At 32.5% G+C, this 22,661-nt stretch overlaps 1 protein-coding gene across 3 annotated transcripts in view; it reads left to right on the top strand.

Moving 5' to 3' along the window:
• The window catches only part of LOC148281862 (protein I'm not dead yet-like), a 126,065-nt gene extending 107,737 nt beyond the window's left edge, over nucleotides 1-18,328 (top strand). For 2 of the 3 annotated variants that reach the window (XM_088226020.1, XM_088226021.1), the window contains 9 exons: nucleotides 344-466; nucleotides 609-723; nucleotides 1,686-1,777; nucleotides 2,988-3,085; nucleotides 4,759-4,875; nucleotides 12,437-12,526; nucleotides 14,539-14,732; nucleotides 16,153-16,290; nucleotides 17,337-18,328. In XM_088226020.1, coding sequence (XP_088082146.1) covers nucleotides 344-466; nucleotides 609-723; nucleotides 1,686-1,777; nucleotides 2,988-3,085; nucleotides 4,759-4,875; nucleotides 12,437-12,526; nucleotides 14,539-14,732; nucleotides 16,153-16,290; nucleotides 17,337-17,456 — 1,087 coding nt within the window. In that variant the 3' untranslated portion in view covers nucleotides 17,457-18,328. The remainder of the gene's footprint in view (nucleotides 1-343; nucleotides 467-608; nucleotides 724-1,685; nucleotides 1,778-2,987; nucleotides 3,086-4,758; nucleotides 4,876-12,436; nucleotides 12,527-14,538; nucleotides 14,733-16,152; nucleotides 16,291-17,336) is intronic. The other variant, XM_088226023.1, reaches the window with a different exon arrangement.
• Nucleotides 18,329-22,661: the final 4,333 nt, after the last annotated feature.

Below are 22,661 nucleotides of genomic sequence, written 5' to 3'. Positions count from 1 at the left end.
AATAAACGTAAACAATAAATGTCTCGAACAAGTAAAAGAGTTTGTGTATCTGGGAAGCATGTTTTCAAGAGATGGAAGAGTAGAAAAAGATGTTGAAAGGATAATGAATGCGGGCAATAAAATGAACGGCGCACCTAGCACAGTAATTGCTAGTAAAAATATGTCTTAAGTCTTGTCATGTCAAAAGCAGGCAGAACCGAAGTGCATGTATGACAAGATGTATGAATGTATGCCCGGATAGACGTGTGTGGCGGTCCATTCTCTCCGCCTACCCCTACGGAGAAATAGCATGATGGTAGTAGTAGTGTTTATTAATGATTATGCTCTCTCTCTCTCTCTTCAGATATTTCCCCAAGGCACCCCAGATCGACTTCCCTTCCTTCATGCTGTACAATGTCCCCCCTATGCTGGTCATGCAGTTCATCATCTGGGTTATTCTGCAGACGCTATACATGGGCATGTTCAGGTAACCGATCAATTATCTCTACCCATCAACCAAAGATATGTTGAGAAAGTTTAGCATCAATCAAAATTGTATTTTTAAAATGTTTGCTCGGATATAGTGACAATACAAGTGCTTAAGGTCCTATTCTCTCTCTTGCGTGCAGACCAAACAGCCAGGATGCCAAGGACGTGAACCTAGGGGAAGCGGGAGCCAAGATCGCCAAGAAGGTGGTAGATGACCAGTATATTGCTCTAGGACCCACCACTTGGCACGAAACCGTACGTATTTTATTTTGTACACTTCTGACTAGACATCATTATAGCCGAAATTTATTTATTTATTTATTCATATTTTTCGCTTACAAACTATAAATTAATAATAAAAATAATGTGACCTCACTGGGGTTTCCCGTGCCGAGGACACTTAACAATTTAGTTTTTTTTATTACATTTGAGAATAAACAAAGAAGACTCACTTAAAAAACAAACATAATTAACAAATATTCCGACAGTTTTAAAAACAAGGTATTTATATACATCTATATTATTTATATTACAAAACACACAATGAAAACAACAAAAACCTAACATAAGCCATACAGTTGTGGAGCAGTTGATTCAGGATTGGTATGGGCGAATGAGACAGTCCATTTTACTTCTACCTAGCTCCACTATCCATTTTTTTATAGCCTTTTTAAACATTTTCTCATTACTAATTGCTTTAATAGATAGTGGAAGTAGGTTATAGATTTTAATTGAATAATACTCAAAATCCCTTTGTCTGAAAGTTATTATTAGTTATCCATTGAGTTATATATTATACCACTTTTCTCAGAATCTTAAGCTGCGTCGCGACGCGTTGTAAATGTCAACACGATATTGGGCGTAAATTTTGGCATTCACATCAAAAACTCTCTTATACAACATTCATAATTCAACGGATTTATACCATACTTAATTTGAGTTCTTTCACAAATCGTTGTATAGGTCTACTTGGAATCTGAACTGGGAACTCCTCAAAATAGTAGATCCCACAGAAGTCGGAAGTAGCAAATTCTGACTTCTCGCTTCTGGTGATCGCGAAATATATTCAATCAAATTATCCAGTACATTTAACAGTTGTAAAGACTATTGTAAATTCATTATTAATTCTCAACGCAAATATTTTTTCAATCACCACTGCAAACCCTGTTTTGTGTTGGACAAATATAATTAAATTTTTTTTTTTTTTGCTTTCTTAGAGTGCCGGACTTCTCTTCATCTTGGCTGTGTTCCTGTTCTTCCTGCGTAGTCCTGGCTTCATGCCCGGCTGGGCGGATGTCATGACAGACCTGTAAGATTTAATTCCACTTCATATTATTATTTTTGAATGATTATGAAGTATTATCGACTAGATAAGCATATATAGCTTTAGAACAAGTATTTTTGTACCTAGTAAAGCTGCAACGAATATATATTTCCTTGCAATTTTACATGTCGAATTGTTTTTGCTAAATACCCACTTATTTTTATTACATTTTTTTTTTACGCTGTACTAGTAAAGCTCGGCAACCAACTTGCCAAGACATATGTATGGAGCATACTGATGTACGGCTGTGAGATATGGCGCCTTACCAAAAGAGATACTCGAGGCCTTTGAGATGTGGTGCTACAGAAGAATATTAAGAATCTCCTAGAGAGACCACATCACTAATGACAAGGTTCTCAGTAGAATCAAGGAACGGAGGCACCTAATCAAAACCATCTCGGAGAGCCCAATGGATCGGTCACGTTATGGGCTATGAGGGTTTCCTGCATAACATAATAGAGGGAATGTCAAATCACAAAGGGCGACCTCGACGGGAGTTTTTAGAACTAGAAAAGAAGCTCTTATCGCATAGAACAAAAGCATTCAAAATTTTTGGTTTGGTTGTTGACGTATCGGACGGTTTCGGTTTGCGCTTACAATTCTTGACCTGAATACCTATGACCCATTGTATTGCTGTAACTGTAGCTAACTTCATGGTTGATAATCATAGAATGGTTTTTAAACTCTAGAAAAAAAAGAAATATTAGCGCTCCAATAATTTACCTAAATATTTCAATTTTGGTAGCCATTTTCAACGAATTGTAAATAACTAAATGGCAATCAAGTTGGAGTAGAGTAGGATTCGAACCTCGGACCTCTGACCTCTGATCCGTGAGTCCGCAACACTAGCCATCCACGGGACCACAACCCGGTTCATTATTATTACTCTAAGATTTATTTCCAAGTGTGTGAGGACTTGAACTGGGCCTCATATGCTGAGCGAAGAGGGCGGCAAGGAATAGAGCTCAGTGGTAGACGAGATCCGGAACTTGCTGCAGACCAATCCCCAGAATTGAGACTCCGAAGAAGACTAGTATGCGGTGTTTATTAGAAGCGCATTCGGCAGGCATGATGTGACGCCGACTGCGAGCCGTTATGTATCCGCTTTAAATATTAAATATGTTTCCAACGTTATTTCCGATTTGTTAAAACACCTAACTCTGAAATTCTCTAATGGCATATTTTTTCTTTTCAGCAAAGTAAAGGATGCCGTGACGGCCATGTTCATCGTCATAATGATGTTTGTCATACCGGCGAATCTGGACTTCCTCAAATTCTTCACTTACAAATCAGGTATACAAGCGCACCACTTAATATAATCCCTTATTAGAAACTTAATAATCTCACTCTACTTGTTTTATACACCCCTATTTACCCCTGTGTTTAAAAAAACACATGTAACGTAAATTATTCATTCGAAGAGTTGGATTGCGGTTAAGAAAATCAAGTGTACTAATTTCTGATCACTTTTGACATTGTCATTCTTTTACCAATTGACACTGCATCGATACACCGTTCGCCGGTACACCAATTATTTTACTTGTAACACGAAGGTAAGATAATCAGTCTTACTTTAGATGTTTATTTATTCATGCCCAATTTAGAACATGTCTACTCTATGCCATAGATTTCTTCAGACAAATTTTAAAAGTTTCAAATAGGATAATGTTCCTGTTAAACTGGAGTGTTCAAATCAATTCATTCTACAAATGAAGGGCACAGGATATAAAGCGATAATTTAACATTGATGAAAACCATGTTAGATTATATAAAACAGTATACGCTATTTTTATTAAGCAGATTTCTTTATATTTATTAGTTTATTTTAATGTCCAAGAGGTACTTCATATCCTGAACCCTTCAAATTTTTAATTAGATAAATATCTAAACTGAGACAAATGGATTATTAGAGGATATCGAAGTATAGACATTTATTAGACTTCTGAAAATCTCCCAAAATCCCTTCATCTCTGTTGAGATTTGTTTGTACTTTTTTTTTTGGTTTCTTTTACACCACAAAAGGCCAGAAGGCCTGAGTAGTGAATTACAGCACATAACACCCAGGCTTGAGAAAAAGTAAATTCATTTTTTGTGTTCTCACCGGGAATCGAACCCGAAGCCTTCTGTGTGTGAGTCCAGGGTCTAAGCCAATACGCCGCAGAGGCAGTTGTATGTGGCTATCTAAATAAAATCTTAAATGAGTAAAGATCCAGTCATACAAAAATTATCAGTTCTCTCAAACTTGGCTGTTCTGTGCTATACTTCACCACTGTGATTGGGCCTCCTGGCGTGTTGTGGTACAAAAAATAGATTTGGAAATAGTCTAAATATTGTTCAGTGGCCTACCTGCAAGTACTAAAAACATACAGCATGTTCATATTAATAATTTTAAAGTCCGGTGATAACTGGCCATACGGTAGGCAGGGCCATATACTGCGGATGCCTCCTGGGCTGGTATTCCAAACGCTCTCGTGGCTGTATTATCTCGTGTATTTTGTATGTAAATACAAGAGAAAAACTTTTCTCGTGCCACGAGAGTGGTTCAGAATAGCACACCTGAGAGCCTTAACGCGCTTGTCTACTTTACAAGGCATCGGGTTCTCGATGTCCTCGACATCCGCTGCCGACCGTTTGTCGGTATTTCATGTCAGAACTACGAGATGTGAACCTGACCTGGCAGGTTACACACCGGCACAGGCTCTTTGTGGACACTATATGCTACAACTATCCTTAGTTGCGGGCATGGAATCCTGACGATGATGAATATTTACAAGTGATCAGAAATATGCTCTCAGTAAAATTTCCAAACTTATGTCGATTTTCAATCTGCAATCTAATTCTCAATGACTTCTAACGCTTGCGAATGCCGTTTTTCTTGATTTGTACCATTAATAGTTTGATGCATTTAATCCAACGGGAATGCCCCACACTGGGCGCCCATTTCTTCCTAACGCCATGGTTTATAGTTCCCGTCGTCGAGAGGAAAAGCCAATCTCGCGTCAGCGCGTCCGACAAGCAGGAGGCAGCGGAAAGTGGATCCCCGGAAGGGAACTCCTTGGTCGGACGAGAAGTCATCTATAAAGGTATCATCAGTGAAGGTTGCCTCGCTTAGCATATGGTCAAACTTTTCTAAAGGAATGCTTGTCTGAAATAATATTCATGTCAGGTCTATGCGGAGGTTACAAATTTGCGTTTTTCTAAAATGTTTGATAAATTCTAAATAGAAGTTTTCCATTGTTGATTTATACTAACTCAAAATACAATTGACTTTGAGCGTATTTGTAATTTTCGTAAGGGCCTGACTATACCTTCTATTTAACGTTGGAATTTTCCTTAAAATAAAATCCATCAAAACATACTTCGTTTCACCATATCTTTATTTTTACTAATTCCCCATGGCATCCATTACATGCCCATAGAGAATAGGCATTGTAAGGTGTGGCTAATACCAAAATTATGAATCTCCATTTCAAACAATGAAACCAATACATAATTGTATTTAAAAAATAAAAAAAACAGTATAACAGTTTCTGTAATTTGGTGGATGTAAAAGGACCGATTACTTTTCTTTTTGACAAGAGGCCTGATGATTTATGAATTTGAAAAAATCATAAATGTTAATTTTAAACTGTTAAAATGATAATGTTGTGGTTAATCTGTACTAATATTATTATAAATGCGGAGTATTTTTTTTTATTTGTTTGTGTTTCTGATGCCGATACAGAAAAATGTCTATTAACAAATATTTTATTCTTTTTAAAACACTTCCTCATTGTACATTCGATCAGTAATCTTGGAAATTATAAACGTTTGTCTAAATCACGCACACTTAGTTTTGACAGAAATATAATAATAAAAAAAGAAAATATATTTTTGAGATTCACGCAGTGTTACAATGTAAGCGAAAATATATTATATGACTCCTCTAGAATGATGAAATATACGACATCGGCCTTTTTAGATCCAAGTTACAGATGCTATGAAGCAGATTTTAGCAGTTTCGAACCTCAATATTTGAAAATGGTATTTTCTATGATTTTTAATTTTGACATTAGTAGTATGGTTTAATTTATTTTATAAACACAAATACCCCGTGGAAAGTGGTTTGTATACATAAATGCATCGGTGAAAGTTAAACACACTAATAGAATATACATTTTATAAAATTGCTATCAACAGCAATCTAAAACTATTCTATTCTAATAAAATCTACAATACTAGATGTTCTAATATAAAAATCATGACTTCATTATGTTCAACTTTTAACTTCTAAAAAAAAAAAATAATGACTCCTTATTTTCTGCATCTTTTATGCATTTAAAGATGCATAGGACACTGCACACATACACCAATTTTATTCTTGCTGCTGCAGATATCAGTCTAAGAACTGTGCAACATAGCGGTGAAATAACACATCAATATATCACCTTGCTGGGAATCGAACCCGGGACCTCATGCTAGGTAGCCAAATGTGCGAACCATGACACCATGAGGCAGACAGGTCAAAACTACTCTCACAAATTACTTCCCGTAGCAAATACTACATTAAAAAAACAATAATTTGTTTAGTACTAAATAAATTACAACAACTTTGTTTTTAACCACTTACTTTTTTATTTTTTCTACCAACCGGTTTCAAAACTATACAAGCTTCTTTATCAAGGTATACTTAACTAATGAATTCTATCCTATTTTATTTTATCATAAAAAGAAAAGAATAATTAATAACAAAATAAACAATATTTTCTTCTTCTGTCTAGTTTTAATTTATTTTTTTTACATTTTTTTTTTTGCACCACAACAGGCCAGGAGGACTAATTACATCACAGAGCACCCAGGCTTGAGAAAAATCACATTTTTAATTTTTGTGTTCTCACCGGGAATCGAACCCGGAACCTTCCGTGCGTGAATCAAGCGTCTTGACCACTACACCACGGAGGCCGCCGTGTTAAAGATCGTACCCATCACACATTACGCTTCCCACCCTTACAAGATAAAAAGACCTGATTTAACAGCTCCATACGCAGCATTGATAAAATAAAATAGGATAAAATTCATTGAGTCAAGTATACCTTGATAAAGAAGCTTGTATAGCTTTGAAAAGGTTAAAAAAAGTGGTAAAAACCAAGTTTTTTTATTTTAAATTTAAATTTCATTAGTATTTATAATTCCATCGTAATTTTGAATAAATGTGAATTAATAATAAATAAAAAAATGTTTGTTGATATTATTTTTTCTCAAGCACTTCTCTAGAAGACGATACCCTACTTTAGACAATTTGCTTTTCTTAAAGCTTAATAAACCAATTTTTAAAATTTAAATATAATTTTGGTGAAAGTCCTTTCTGAATATTGTTACCATTTATTTTGTGTCTCATTGTTTACTATCATTTCTTTATTATTATTTATTTTAATTCATTTTTGGAATTGGTATAAAAAACCGTCATAATTTGCTTTGTTCTTGCATTATACTTTTATTTTCATTGTTGCATTTACATTTTTATTTTTGATGTGACGCAATACAGGTGTAGCTATGTTTTGAAATGTTAGCTTTGTGTTGTTTTAAGGTGTTTCAGAAAATATTTGTCAGAACTACAAAACGAAAAAGTCAAAAATTATTATTGTATTTTTTTCTTTGAAAATTGCATGAAGATGTAAAAATGTTGATATTTTGTTGATTTTTCCTTCCCTGTTATTTAGAAATCTTATACTATTTTTTAATTAATGTCAATATTTAGTATATATTGTTATTTATATTCCTAACATTTAAAAAGTATATTAATTACTATATAGTCGAACTTGGTTATGACGCTCGCGGAATTAGCGAGATTTTGGATGTAATGAGGGAACATTTGTTGGCATTTTAGTTCATGGTTTTCTCCATACATTTATTCTCCTTTAGAACGAGCTATTTCTCTGACATACCGAACAAAAATATTGTCAAAAAACTTTGCAGCTGGTTACGTTTATGACACTATATAAATGTCCAAGTACCTAATTGGTGTTTTCGCCAAGAACATTGAAAAAGTATCACATATGGTTGAAATTGCAAGTAAAAAATCCGAGCTTTGTGAACTCGTAATTTATGAATGACATCCTTGTTTCGGGGGTTTTTACGATGTTTCTTCAATTTTTTTATGTCCTAGGGTCAATGCACAATAAACATTACGAGTAGGTGATGTCAGATCAGTTTAAAACTAACCTTCAAATTATTAACATGTCTTAACAAGAGTAAGTGGCAAGAAATAGAATGTGGTGTGAAAAATGTTGAAGTGTGTTAAAAATATTCTTCATCTTCAGCCACAGTGTCAATATTGTGGAAAAAATGTTTGAAAAATTCACGGACATACTAAAATTTACTATAGTCCTTAAAATATAGCTTAATTAGAATGACAGCTGTCAAACTAATTTCATTAGTGATGGGAAATTACTGATCACTGATCAAATTGATTTTATCAGTTATTTCATGCAATCATGAAACTCTGTTTCCGAAAATTGATGTAAAAAACGCAAAAACAATCCTATTATAGTGTGTTTAACACAATTATTCACCAAAAAAATGAGACATTTATACTTTTTTCATGAACAGCATCAAATGAATTATTTTTTTTATTCAATCAATTTCTCCCATTTCTAACGTTTTTGCAAAATGATGTAACCTTGTAAGAACGTCGTTAATAATTAGGTTTATTCGTGTGTCAATATAAATAACTCATTTGACATTACTACAAAGTTATGTTGTCACTTTTTCTGACAACTGTCATTCATTATAATCATGTTACATTTTAAGGACTATAAGTGGTATGTTTGTAAACATTTATTATATTAATCTGTATGACTGACGTACATTTGTTTTGTTTACTTAGTGAAAATATGAAATGATGATTGTATTTAAAAAAACCTTTTCTGGTATAACGAGTAAGGCTTACAATGAGCAAATTCAGTCGGTCCCATCTTCCTCGTAATAACCAAGTATGACTTTATATTTATTATGGTATATTTTAACAATTGTATTTATAATAAAGCCGGGACATTTGTGTCCTGTCACTGGCTGGTCCACTTATTTTTGTCCTGTGAAAAGTATTACTTTATTTATGTTTATTGTATTGTATTTTTTTTTATTGATAATGTTTTTTTTTTAAAATAAAACAAATAAATATGGTTTGCTAGATAGGTACTAAATATATAATCAAAAACACAACATGTTTTAATTTTTGTCTGTGATTCGTTTATCTGCATAATTTTGTCTTTGATCCCATTTTTTAACACAAATATTTTATATAAATATACAAATGATTTGCTTTTATATTTTCCCTCAAATGTATTTAAATCTTTACAATGCTTATATTTCTTGTTGACTATTATTATTTATTTTATAGAAACAGACATTCAACAATGATTAAATTACACAATAAAGGTAACGTCAAAAGACTGGCAGCAGCACTGACTAAGCATGTTCAAAATTAAATAAAAATCATTTAATATATTGTGACATATTTTTAACTGTCTCCTATGCATAAAAAAAATACATGATTTATCTTGTATTAAATTAGAAGCATATTATATTTAACATAATTATCAAAATAAATTTTTATTAACCTTAATATTTAAAGTTAGGTATATTTTTTTATATAATTAAAACCACAACGGTATCACAGGCTCTTATGTATCTATTTATATATATATATATATATGTTATAATCATATTCTATTTCAGGTTAATTTTTAGCTTGGTTTTCAAATATTTGTATTGTGTTTTAGTTCTTAAAGTTATTTTTAAATGATTAATTTTGGTGTTTGGTTGTTTGAATCGATTTCTTTGTTTAATTTTTTCAAATATGAAATGCAATGACGTAAAGCAAATAGACACATTACAAGCGTGATGAAAATGTATCTCAATTTGTGGATAAATCGTGATCAGACAAAGAAATATGCCGTTGTGTATAATTAAATAATATATTGACTGTGTTCAGAACAAAGGCCCCAAACTACGATTCTAGAAAAAGTGGTTTCATAATTTCAAATGTCTTTAAAACCAATTGCGTCTTATACACATTCCAGCAAAAGGATTTGGACTGCAGACGTTTTTTGACTTAAATCCTTGTTTCAGAATGTGATTATGACCTACGCAATTGGTTTAAAACTCATTTGAAATAATGAAACCGCTTTTTCCAAAATTGTGGTTTGAAGCCTTTGTCCTGAGTACGGTCAATATTCTTTAATTTTATCTGCAAATTCCCACAGCCGAATAGATGTATGGCTTTATTGATATAATTGATTATATTTTTTAATGCACTTTTCATCATATCATAAATCAAATATATAATAACACTGAAAACCAGTTTCATAGCTGTGGCAATGAGTTACACAGACATATTATTATTGTTATTTGCTGTCTTTTTATTTTGAATTTTTTAAGTCATTGAAATATTTGCTAAATTTGGGATGCAGTTGGTGAGATGAGATGAGGCAATGTGTCTATTTGTTATACGTCAGTGATGAAATGTCATCTCTTTTGGTAGACCTAACCTAACATAGTTTTTTTTTTAATCTAACCATGATTATATAAGGAACTCGCTATGAATTTTATTACCATGAACCCCGTTATATTTCAAATAAAATGAAAGATAGCAAATGTTCAATTTATAATCATAAAAATTGATAATAACAATAAAATTATTTAAAAACAGTTTGATTTCTTCAAAATTCGTAACAATTTTCAAATTTTTCATAATAATGTGATTTGTATTTCAATGATCTCAAATATTTTCAGATGTATTTTGAAATTTGTTTAGAGTTTTTTGGAAATCAAACCATTACATTATTATTTTGCTAAAATTATTATTAATTTGATTCCGATGACTAACAATCAATGCCTATTTTTTTTTTAATAATCAGATGAGTTACTTAAAGTTATTTCTCGAAAGAAACATTACAATGCAATATTTACAAAAATTATATTATTTTTCCTGCTCGAAAGTAAAATTAATTACGTACGCTAAGGCTCAGTTGCACCTAGGATTATCATTTCAAAATGAAAAGATGCCTGTACAAGTACTCTTTTGGACTGGTGGCTTTGACCCCAATTTCCTAAATCAGTTCCACGATTTTGACTGCTGGTCCAGGCATACTCGCGAATGAGTAATTCTTGCTTTTTATTTGCAACTTATTTTATTTAACAGTTATTCAACGTAAATCAAAACTTTGAATTTTCAATTTACATATATTGTGTTATTGCGCCGGTAATATTTGTTAAATAACATTTTAAAAAATGTTCAGCAGATTAATAAAACAATGCCTTTTGATGATGGACTTTTTTTACATAACAAAAAGGAACATTTCATAATTTAATTTTGACAAAATATTAAGGCATGTTTTGTTGAAACTAAATTATTTTTGATGAGAAATTAAAAATACTTTTTAAAAAGAAAATTCTACTAACAGATATTACCAGATGAATTATATTAGAGGTGGTCATTATTAATGCTTGATCATTTTTTTTTTATTCCATCATTTGCTTCTTAAGCTTGCTCCTTAAAATGCCATGCCGTTACAATAATGTTTTGCAGTGTGTGCTTCTAAAATTATGGTATATATATGCAAAAATATTACATTGTGTACCCCAACTTGTTAATTTGAACTAATTCTTACTGGGTTGGTTCGGAATAACAAATCATCCAGATTATCAAACATGATCCTGTTAAAATAAATGGTTAAAAATTAATAGAAATTTAAGATTTATTTAGATTATTCCCACACCTACCAACATCTCTTATTTTTTTTAAACTTATGTCGGTAGTTGGCTTAACAGAAAAGTTTTTGTTTGTTTTGGAGGGAATGCCCGCCATCCTTCTAAATCATATTTAAGACATGTTTGAAATATGTTTTTCTAAAATTAAACTCATTTCACTGAATATTGACAATTTTGACAATTAATTATCAGCTTGAGAGCTAGTGTTCATTATAAATAATTGTTCAATAATTTCTAAAGTATAAAAAAATTTAAACAAAAATCTTGTTTTTTTAGACTAGGATTAACTTTGTAATGGATAATATTTTGATCCTGCATTATGCCTCTTGAATTGTCTCTAGATTATTGTGCTGTGTGTCAATCACACTCTTTTTCAACGTTTCACATCACATTGCAGTGCCTACTGTCAGGACAGATCGATTAAATTGGGCCCACATAGAATGGCATATATCATATAAACGAAAAAAAAGTGTTATTTAAATGTAAAATTATATTTATAGCAACGAGGTACCACTGACAGTCGTCACTTTTGTAGAACAAGCATTGTTTTATTTAATAAAAACAGTAAAATTGACTTAATAGGGCTTTGCCTAAAAGTTTTTTTTAACTACTCTAAAAAAACAAAATCACGTAAACCCTTCAACTGTAAGAAGACTCTGCAAGATGATCTGAAACTTCGACAGAGTGCAAATGACACATCACAATAACCTAGAAAAACCCAATTTGCGTACCACGTGAATTTCTTATAGAAATTTCAAAGTATAGTATTGCCTGGTACGTGAAACTTTTAATGGTCAATAAGACTTTCCAATTTTAGTTTGGGGAGAGTGATCATTATCCAGAGAATTAACTAAAAGCAAATAAAGGCACTGATTGTTTGCATTTTGTTTTTAGCACCCGATCTACCGACCAAACCCAGTCCTGGGATTGTAACTTGGAAACTTCTCAAAGACAAAGTGCCATGGGGTCTTCTCTTCTTGCTCGGTGAGTCATCTAAACTTATTGATTCCAGGTACCATTAAACTTTATATTCGTACGGTGAAGTCATTCTAAATTGTACTAATAAAGCCTTTAAAAAAATCTCCCCGTATTAAATGCCGCACCAAGACTTATTTTTGAAATCCGGTCACTGCACAACTTTGCTCCGGAATGTCTAAAAGAACTATGCATTCCAGATTAACTTGTTGACAGACGTCTTCATCAACTAAATCAGCTACATCTACGGGTATAGGAAAAGTCATTATACTTGTATGAAAACAGTACACTAAATTCAGGCCCTATTGATGTTTTGGAAAAAACAAACCCTCCTGTTCTCTAAAGCATTTGAATAAATCCATAGCATGTGTTGACAAAACAAATTGTTTTACTAAAATGTTTACTTAATATCGATGATTCTATTACACCACTAACTTGGGGCCAATGGATTATAAATAGCCAAGTTAGATAAAGTTATAAATATTGTTGCGTTTTCCTCAAAACGGGCAAATGGTTTATCTTTTATTTCTTCATGCACCTTTCTTTCCCTATTTTTTTTTAATTTCAACAGACCACGAGTTCCAACTACAATGATGAATTACAACACAGAACACCCAGGCTTGAGAAAAATCTGATTCAATTTGACTTGATATATCTTCCGCGATACTTCAATACCCCGTAATTGGTTTTTTTTTTACAAAAATGTTTTACTGAAATAAATTCATAATAGGCATTAAGAGCCGTTAGTTTAAAATTATTGCTATTTTTACTCTAAATAATGATAGCTTTTCTGATACTCCAGAGGTATTTTTTGTTGATTAAAATTGTAAGCAATATCTGTACCTTAAAGCTGAAAGTCACATTTTTTGCAAAATTGAGTTATGAATGTCATTTTCTTAATATATTCAGATTCTATTAATGCTAAACACATTGGAGTCCTCCGGTATACCACTTCTGAAATAGCTTGTTCTAAAACACCACTACTACTGTAGTGCAGTAATAATAATCTGCTGGTATTAAAGCAGTGGATACCGAATAAATTGCACAATTTTTATTACAAACTACCTCTGACACACCGAGGGATTTTGCACAAGATTAAGTATTATTGTCATAATCAACAATACTAAACCATTATGTCAATTCTTTTGCCGTTAATTGAATTATTTTACTTTCCTTTTTTTTTTACATGCAGTTTTATTGCTATTAATATCATGTCATTAAATTTACATTTACCTGTTATTTTCACAAATAATTAATGTTTTTATTTTTGGCATGTAATTTAATGTTTTTGCTTAAAGAAAGTTTTATAAATACATTGTTTTTCATTCAATATTCTTCATTACTTTTTATAATAATGTCCGAGGAGGAATTAGGGCGCGGGCCGGGCGGTTGGAACAAAAAACATTGAAGTCCCGTAGTTATTTGATAGTCCATACTTCAAATGTTTTTTTTCTTAAATATTCTTATCAAAAGCCTATAAATCCAAAAAAACAGCAATAAATTGTGTTTTTACTTGGAGAGATACATTTGAAACAGCTTTACAATTGCAAACCGCTCTCCTGAACAATTTACCAAATGTGACTTCCAGCATTTCAGCTTTAAGGTACAGATATATAAACAGAAAGCTTTTTAGATTCCCCTGCCCAAAAATTCCATTGATAGTTACGCGGTATTGCAGTATCACCGACGATATGTCTTTTATTTTTTTAAATAATGAAGTTGAATTTTGCTATAACAGACAAAAATTATGTTTTTTTTTTACAAATTATGTAAAATAGATTATTCAACAGTATGTTCAATTTTTCTTTTTAAATACCTGTATTTAAAAACATGTCATCTTTTACTTAATGTAACAACATTACAACACTCCAGAGGGATTTTTAGTAGTCTTTTAAAAGTTAACTACAAACTTTTTTAGTGGATCTTAATATTTTATGAATGACACATGGCACGGTGATCTAGGAAAAGTAAAATTGCGTATGACTGGCTGTGAAAATTGAATTAATATGTTTCGCCTCCAGGTGGTGGATTTGCCTTGGCCGACGGCAGTAAGGCGTCGGGAATGTCGGCCCTGATTGGCAGTTCCCTAACGGGTCTGCGCGTGCTTCCTCCGTACCTGATCCTGCTCATCATCGTCATCATCTGCGAGATGCTCACCGAATTCACCTCCAACGTGGCCATCGCCAACATCATCCTGCCCGTCTTGGCTGAGATGGTGCGTATCTTGAACCTATTATCATCACTTGGTTAAAGTTATCATATGATTAATATTTAAAGAAGTAACTTTGTAGTAAATTTGGTAAATAGTCAAAAAAGCCGCTGAAAAATTATCAAACAAACTAAAGAAGAAATAATTATGATGAATTGTGTAAATAGATTCACCTTTGCATTTTTAAAAATAAATTTATGATAGTGGATAGTAAATTAATTCTCCTAACTGACAATATGAGCTAGTGGATGCAGCCAACAATCTATTAGAAATGTACTCAGACCAGAGAAAATCAACATATAATAACATCGACTAACCTGGTGTTGAGTCCTCTTCCTTGTCGGCGATCAGCTCATGCTCTCAGGGAAATTGGTGATAAAGAACAATGCGGGCACACAATTTCGTCTGGAGATGAAGGATGTTTATGGCGGAAAAAAATAAATAAATATAATTTGTTATTTGTTAAGACCTAAACTACTTATGTTATCGTGGCCTTTTTACAATGGACAATACTACAGCTAACTTTATTGTGAAGCTCCACCATTAGGCTTGAAATGACAGTACATATTATTCCGCCGAAATGTAAATATGTTTTTTCATAACGTCAAACATGTCTAATTTCATGCCAAAAAAATAATATTTGCAGGGAATTTTACTGCATTACTTTTTTTTTAAATCTGCAGCTGAAGCATATAGAATTCTAGTGGAGACTTACGGTGACCGTGCTCTATCGGAACATCACCGAACATCATCATCTCTTCTCTGCACCATGATCTGCTGGGTGTAGTGTATTTTGAGATCCTCAAACCCAACTAAAGCATCACGGGAGATCACTATCGATGCGTTTAAGCCGGGCATTGAAAGAAAAATGGCCGCGATACGAGGAGAGACACGACAAAGTAAAATTTGCAGCGTGACAACGCCACACGTAGCAAGGCCAGTCAAAACATACTTGGAAACGCTCAAATGTGAAGTTCTACCTCGCCTGCCGTATTCACCGGACATTGCTCGTTCCGATTACCACTTGTTCCGATCAATGATTCGTGGCCTGGCTGAGCAGCACTTCCATTCTTACGAAGATGCCAAAAATGGCTCAATTCGCAGATAACCTCAGAAGATGAGTCGTTCTTTCGCGATGGTATTCGTATGCCGCCGGCAAGATGGGAGAAAGTAATCATTAGCGATGGGCAATTCTTACAATGACATATTCTTTACTAGTTTTTTTTAAAACGAAGCAGTAATAGTCCCCAATAAATTATATGCTTTATATTTCTTAACTTACATTGTGCAATTAGCGGAAACCTATTATTGGTGCTGAGCCCGTACAATATTTTTTAACTGTTTTGTAGAACTTGTTTGTAATGTAGAACCGTTGGTTTTCCTAACAATTACTGAACATCATTATAATAATATGATTGTATTTTAGTCGGTGGCTATGGAAATTCACCCTCTGTACCTGATGATGCCAGCCGCCATCGCCTGCTCCATGGCCTTCCACATGCCCGTAGGAACGCCGCCCAACGCCATCGTAGCCGGAGTGGTCAACATCAGAACTGGAACCATGGTAAAAAGATTAACCTTATCTCTAACCAAAACAATGTACAATGATTAGGCGTAGTAAATGAGAAAGCCCGTTGTCCCATATCTAAGTTATTAGTAATTAGTCAATAATGTGTTTTCCTTCATTATTTTACAGCAAATTAGTCAATAATTTGTATGTTTATGTAATAATATTTAATTTTTATTTTTGCTATTATTTAATTATGTACGTGCTTCCACTTTCCATTATGTTGTATCCCAACTCAATACAGGGCCCTTGGCCTCATAGAATTTGGGATACATTTTTTTTTCTGTTTTTTTGTAATTTGTATTTGTATGAATAAATAAAATAAATTTCACAGCATCTTCACATTACACTGCGGAAATATTGCAAGCACCTTTGGCAGCTTTATCCCTCGATTGAATGCAAACGGAAGGAGACGTTGAAAATGCTCACTTTCGTCTACTTGACATTCCATTTTGAAAGCTAATATTTGTAATGTAAAAGCAAACACAATATCTCGTAGAGCTGAAAATTTTCTTTCAGATGACATACAACTTTCACCATTTTGTTTTACTTTTGGTGCTAATTTTTAAATTAGGAAAAAACGGATGCAACTTAGATTTGTAGAATCCCCAATTTTTTTTATTGAAAAAGTCTTCAAATGACCTTTGATTTTTATCAAACAAAAATAGCATACAGTGACAAAAATATTCATAAATTTATGCTTTTGACATTGCTAAAAAAACAAATAGTTGACTGCACTGTCTTAACATAAACTACTACTCCTGCTGCAGTTAAATTAGCTATCCTTTCCATTGAATGGCCATCCCCTCAATTCTCCTCTTTTTGATTTATATTCATCTTTACCTTATTTCCTTTTTATAATTATTAACATATTAGTAAAATAATTACGATTCTATTTTATGTCAATTTCTATAGCACTTTACTAAATATTGAAAGAGCCCTTTGGGCGTTTATAAATAAATAAACTGACTTTAACATAGTGTGTCAAAATATTTTAATTTCTTTTCAACCTCTCTAATACATAATGATATTTTCTTTCCTAGGCGGTCGCTGGTATCGGCCCGAGCTTGATCACCACAGTGCTAACCTGGGCGTTCTTCCCGACCTGGGGACAGGTCATCTATCCTGAGGTCAAGAGCTTCCCCGATTGGGCCAGGAACTAGCTCGGGACTTGCTTAGACGCTACATCAAACTATATCTGCTCCAATGGTCAACATACGTAGGGAACTAATCTAGAAAAAGATATTCACCTCTCAATGTACAATTGTTAACTTGTTTACCTCTGTTTATAAACAAACTGCGCTCTATGGTTAGTTTGTTCTTGCTTAAATTTTTCCACCACAACAGACCAAGAGGCCTAATTACGGTGGTAAACACAGTTCAGGCTTGACTTAATCACAGTTAACTCTTGCCATCTCATCTGATACTGCAGTGCGTAAAGGAAGTGTGTTAGCCATTACACCACGAAGACTGCCTCAAAACTTAATTAAAGTGTCCCAATATTCATCATCAGTACTGCAGAATTTACATCTAGCAGTTTCAGAAAGATCCATTCTAGCAAGGTTCAAGATTCAATCTCTAGTGCCCTCTGAGGGCTCTTGATATAACTCTCATTCGCCCGTTGTACCATGGAGACTGCCCTAACACTAAATTATAGTGTCCCAATGTAATATAAAGTACCAAAGTTGAAGTAAACCGCCGTCTCGGAGGTCATTTGTTGAAATTGAACATTACTGCTTCACATCCAACCCCAGGAAGAACTTCCCGACAAACCGAGCTGTGGAGCAATGAAATAGTCTTCCGGGAATGAGATTGGTGCATGCTCAGTTAATGCGTTGAAATCCGCCTGGATGAGCCTGGTACACTCATAAGCTTAATGCTAATAATAGCTTCACATGAATAATGACTTATTTTATTGGGGTACAGTGTTTCAATCATCAGTCTTCATTTCGTAGTGGTTAACACGTTGTGTTATGGGCCTGATTTCCTCAGTTCAGTCAATGTACCTTAGTACACATGAATAATTACTCAAAAATTAAATAAATATACATTTTTCTTGGAAATATTTCAACCAATCATCAATGGATAGCCTTGCCACGTCATTTGTATGAAATTTAATGAAGAATTTTTAATAAGTGACGACGTATGCATTAAGTATTTGAGACGTACACGGTACTTCCATACTCGCTTAGAGGTTAATACAATGCATTGAACCATCAATTAAAATCATTGAATTTTTATAACTTTTGACATCTTGTAATTTAGCTGCACACTAGAATCATAATTGTTATGTTTCATATGTAAAAATATCAATTGATACAATTGACCATTGGAGCGTTGTTTTGGAATTTGGGAGTATTGCTGACTGCGTATCTAATTAATTACTCAACAATATAAAAACTATGGGTTAATGTTGAACGCTCGTTAGTTTATTTTTTCTTTGATGTTAGTAGAAAAATAATGAAATCTTCGTCGGTAGAATTGTCTTTGTTTTGCCGACTCCTTAGCCTTGCAATTCTGTTGGTTGTCACCAGAGGACCGTGGAAACCAGCTTTGAAATGAACAAAAACTCTTTATCGTTGTAAATAATCGGTTGATTTTTGCTTTTATTTATTGAAACACTTAATTTAGGAGTAGTTTTCACTATAAATCATTAAAATATTTGCAAAATAGCGGCTGAGAAGCTACAATTAGCATGCGTGAGATTGTTCAGGACAAAGGTTTCCAACCACAATTGTGGAAAAGGCAGTTTCATTATTTTAAACGTGTTTTTAACCAATTACTTAAGTCTTATATATTCTAGCAAAAATATTTAAACCGCAAACACCTTTAGGCGCAATCCTTTTGCCAGAATGTATATAAGACCCAAATAATTGGGTCTAACCCAATAGTTGGGTTAAAGACACATTAAAACTAATAAAACAACTTTGGTTGAAATTGTGGTTTGAAACCTTTAGCTTAAACAGTCGTTATGCAATTAGGAAGTTATTTTATAGCTTTGTAATATTTTGCCTGTGTACAGGGGGCTTAAGCATGGAGTTATTTTGATAAAATTATAACCTAGAGATGTACAAATAAAACGGTCAATTTGAACTGGGTTGTGGTTCTGGGTAGTCTCCGCAGTCGCATAGTTCGGCCCCGCTCAACCACAACTCGATTCCATTATTAATAGGTAAAAACTATCTAACAAGTTATAAGGGTGGTTTGAAATAAATAAGTCGGATATTCGCGTATTTATTTCGGTTTCTCTGGTGATAATTAACAACTCTTCGAGTAATTCCTTCGATCCCAGCTCGAGGAACGTTTCGCGACGTGGCGGAGTACGGAAGAAGAGAATCAGTTAGTTGTGATAAAGTATATTAGTGTTACTGTTTAGTACAATTGTGCTGATTCTAAACAGTGTAGAAGTTGACTCACGCGTTCCAGCAACCGTACTAAAGATTGAATTAATCCAATGAATTTAGTAATCCAATAATTGAAATAATGGACCATGATCCCGATTGAAACAATGTATCCGTTGCTGATTAGTCTACTTGCATTTGGTGTTAAGCTGGAACAATTTGCCCATTTGATCAATGAAGAAGTTCGGTGGTTTTTTTATTTGTTAATAGACTATCATTGAAAAACATGGCTTCCTGAAAATCGTAAATCTATCGCAACTCGGAACAATGCTATAGTTGATTGGTTACTGTTCACACGAACCTACGACGTTTCAAAGTAGTTCATTTTATTTATTAAAACCGTTTTTATAAATTTTTGAGAAACTTAGCCATACAATTAAATGCTCTAATGGCACAAAATAACTGAACTTCCTCATTTGCCTATTTGGCCTATTGCATTTGAATGAATCATTGGTCTATTTCAGTAAAATTAATTTATTTGTTCTGATGTTACTATTTTTGCTCAATACAACTTTTTAGTCATTGGAACGAATTGCATTCAAATGAATAGAATATTCTAATGCACTAGAATATTTTCATTCTAATGATTTATTTCTAATTGGTACGCTGTTGCCATTTCCATCTGAGTGCGCGTTGAGTAAGTATAGACAATTGCTTCTTTTTAAATATTGTATATGCGTCGCATTTCAGTTTTGTTTAAGCAATACATTTGACTGAATTTTTCGCTCGGTTTTGTTGCCCATATGATATTTGTAACTTCTCATTATTGAAATGATATTTTTCACAATTTTATCATTAAGTATGGCAGTTTACCGCTCAAATATTTAATTTTTTTCATTTTGTTCCTAACACGGACCATGTTCTTACTTTAGCATGACAATAATACCATATTATCGTAATATATAAACAACTTCTGAATAAGTTTTAAGCGTGTTTGAAATTTTATTATGTTGTCCTCAATTAGAAAAGTCAAAAGTGCCTTTTTTGCCCATAAATGCAACACCCAACATTCCTTAGTATCTGTTTTTTGTCTTCTTGTTATAAATTGTCTTTTCTGTTTTTTTTTTGTTTCTATGCTCATTGTAATTTGTAAATATGTAGCTTGATTTCGGCCGATATTATCATGTCTTGGTAGAAGGCCTCAATAAAGGCGGTAAAAAATTAATTCTGTTTCCATAGAAATTTATAAAATGTAACATCATATTGGCTATGATATTTAATATTGTTTTTGGTTTTGGCATTTTGTTTATGGGCAGATCAAGTCACTACTTTGCCAAAGAATAGTTTCTTTAACTAAGTGAGGATATTAAGATAATATGTATAATAATTTAATTGTGTTTTAGTTTCTATTCAAAATTTTACAATTCAGGTACCTAACCAAGTTGTGTAGAGGCTGCCTTACACGGATTATCAGAAAATCTTACAATAAAAGTGCTTTGAAATCTTCTTCTTGCGTGTTAAGTGGCTACTTAAATCAGCGAATGACAGGTCATAAGCCCTGTAAAATGCCTAGACTTCCATATTTCCTACTGTAAAATGTTCTCCATCTCTGTTTTAATATGTCAATAAGAATCGTTCAATCTAATTTTGAAAAATTTTGCTTACCACATGTGTTATGCGTAGTTTCTGAATCAGAAATCAATACATTCTTGCGTCAGAAATACTGAATCTTACATGAATCTGTCGTCATAAAAAGTGTGATGGCCAGCCTTTTTTCCAATTTTTATACGTTTTTATATAAAAATTAGAAACATTTATAATCAAAATGAAAATTGGATCAAAATTTGAAACATTTAGCATTCACAAAAAAGATTTTAACCTATTTGAACATACAATATCAAAATTTGTCGATTTTTCTGATCGTGTATTCTTCCGATCAATTTTTCGGTCTTAAAATCAACAAAACCTGTCAAAAATGATCGCAGTTTCTACACTGAAACCTTTCAATATGTTACGTAATATTACATTTATACATATGTACGCATTTACGCATTTACCCTTGTAAGCATTTCGTACATTTTTGTAATAAAAAAATTAATACATTTCTTTAGAATGAACAAATTTTGAAATGTTTTTTTATACCTAATTTGAAAATTACAGGCTATTATTAATATGTAATACTATTCACTTATTTTTAAACAGGAATAGGGAAATATTACATACTACGAATACCAATGAAAATATATAAATTGGATTTAGAATAATTAATTGTATTTTCAAAATCAATATGGATATTGTGGAGAAATGTTTTCATACATAACTTTAATAAAGAAATGATTAAAAAAAATTGTCCCTACAAAACGCGACATGTTTGGCATTTATATTTGTGACCTCAAAATTCGTGACGATGTTCTGTAAAAATTTGAATGCTTTGGAACAAATTTGAAAATGAACATGTATCATAACGTATTAGGGGCGTAACCAATGCAATGACCTTTTTTGCGGGAATTCAAAATTACAAATTTAAAAATATTTTTTTTACTGGACAGTATTTCAATAGACCCTTTTTACTTAAAAAATGTTTGAAAAAAACGTGATATTTCCCTATTTTATTAAAAGCCGCGCATGTTTTTTAAAAAAGGAATATATTCTATCTATGGTGACATCACTGATTTTGTAAAAATACAGAAAAGAGTTTTTAATGAAAGAACCATAGATTAAAGTAATAAATTATTAATGAATTTCTGGTGTTTTACAATAAATAAATGTATTTATGAAATATGATTACAAAACTCTGTGGTCCATGGTAAATTTTATTTTTCTATACATTTTTAATTTTAGTTAATTGACATAATATTTTTATTTAATTTACATTGTTGTATAGTTGAATAAAACCTGTATACTTGTGACTCATGAGCTATGTAAAATATATTTTTATTGTAAAATTAATAAATTAAATAAAAATTATCACCTTTTTTCATTTTTGATTATATACACCTAAACCTAAAACTAAGATTTGAAATATTT

The sequence above is a fragment of the Micrasema longulum genome, unplaced genomic scaffold, assembly GCF_059751315.1.
Source record: "Micrasema longulum isolate JH-2025_06_02 unplaced genomic scaffold, ASM5975131v1 h1tg000403l, whole genome shotgun sequence".
NCBI lineage: Eukaryota > Metazoa > Arthropoda > Insecta > Trichoptera > Brachycentridae > Micrasema > Micrasema longulum.
This window is presented reverse-complemented; position numbering and strand designations above follow the sequence as displayed.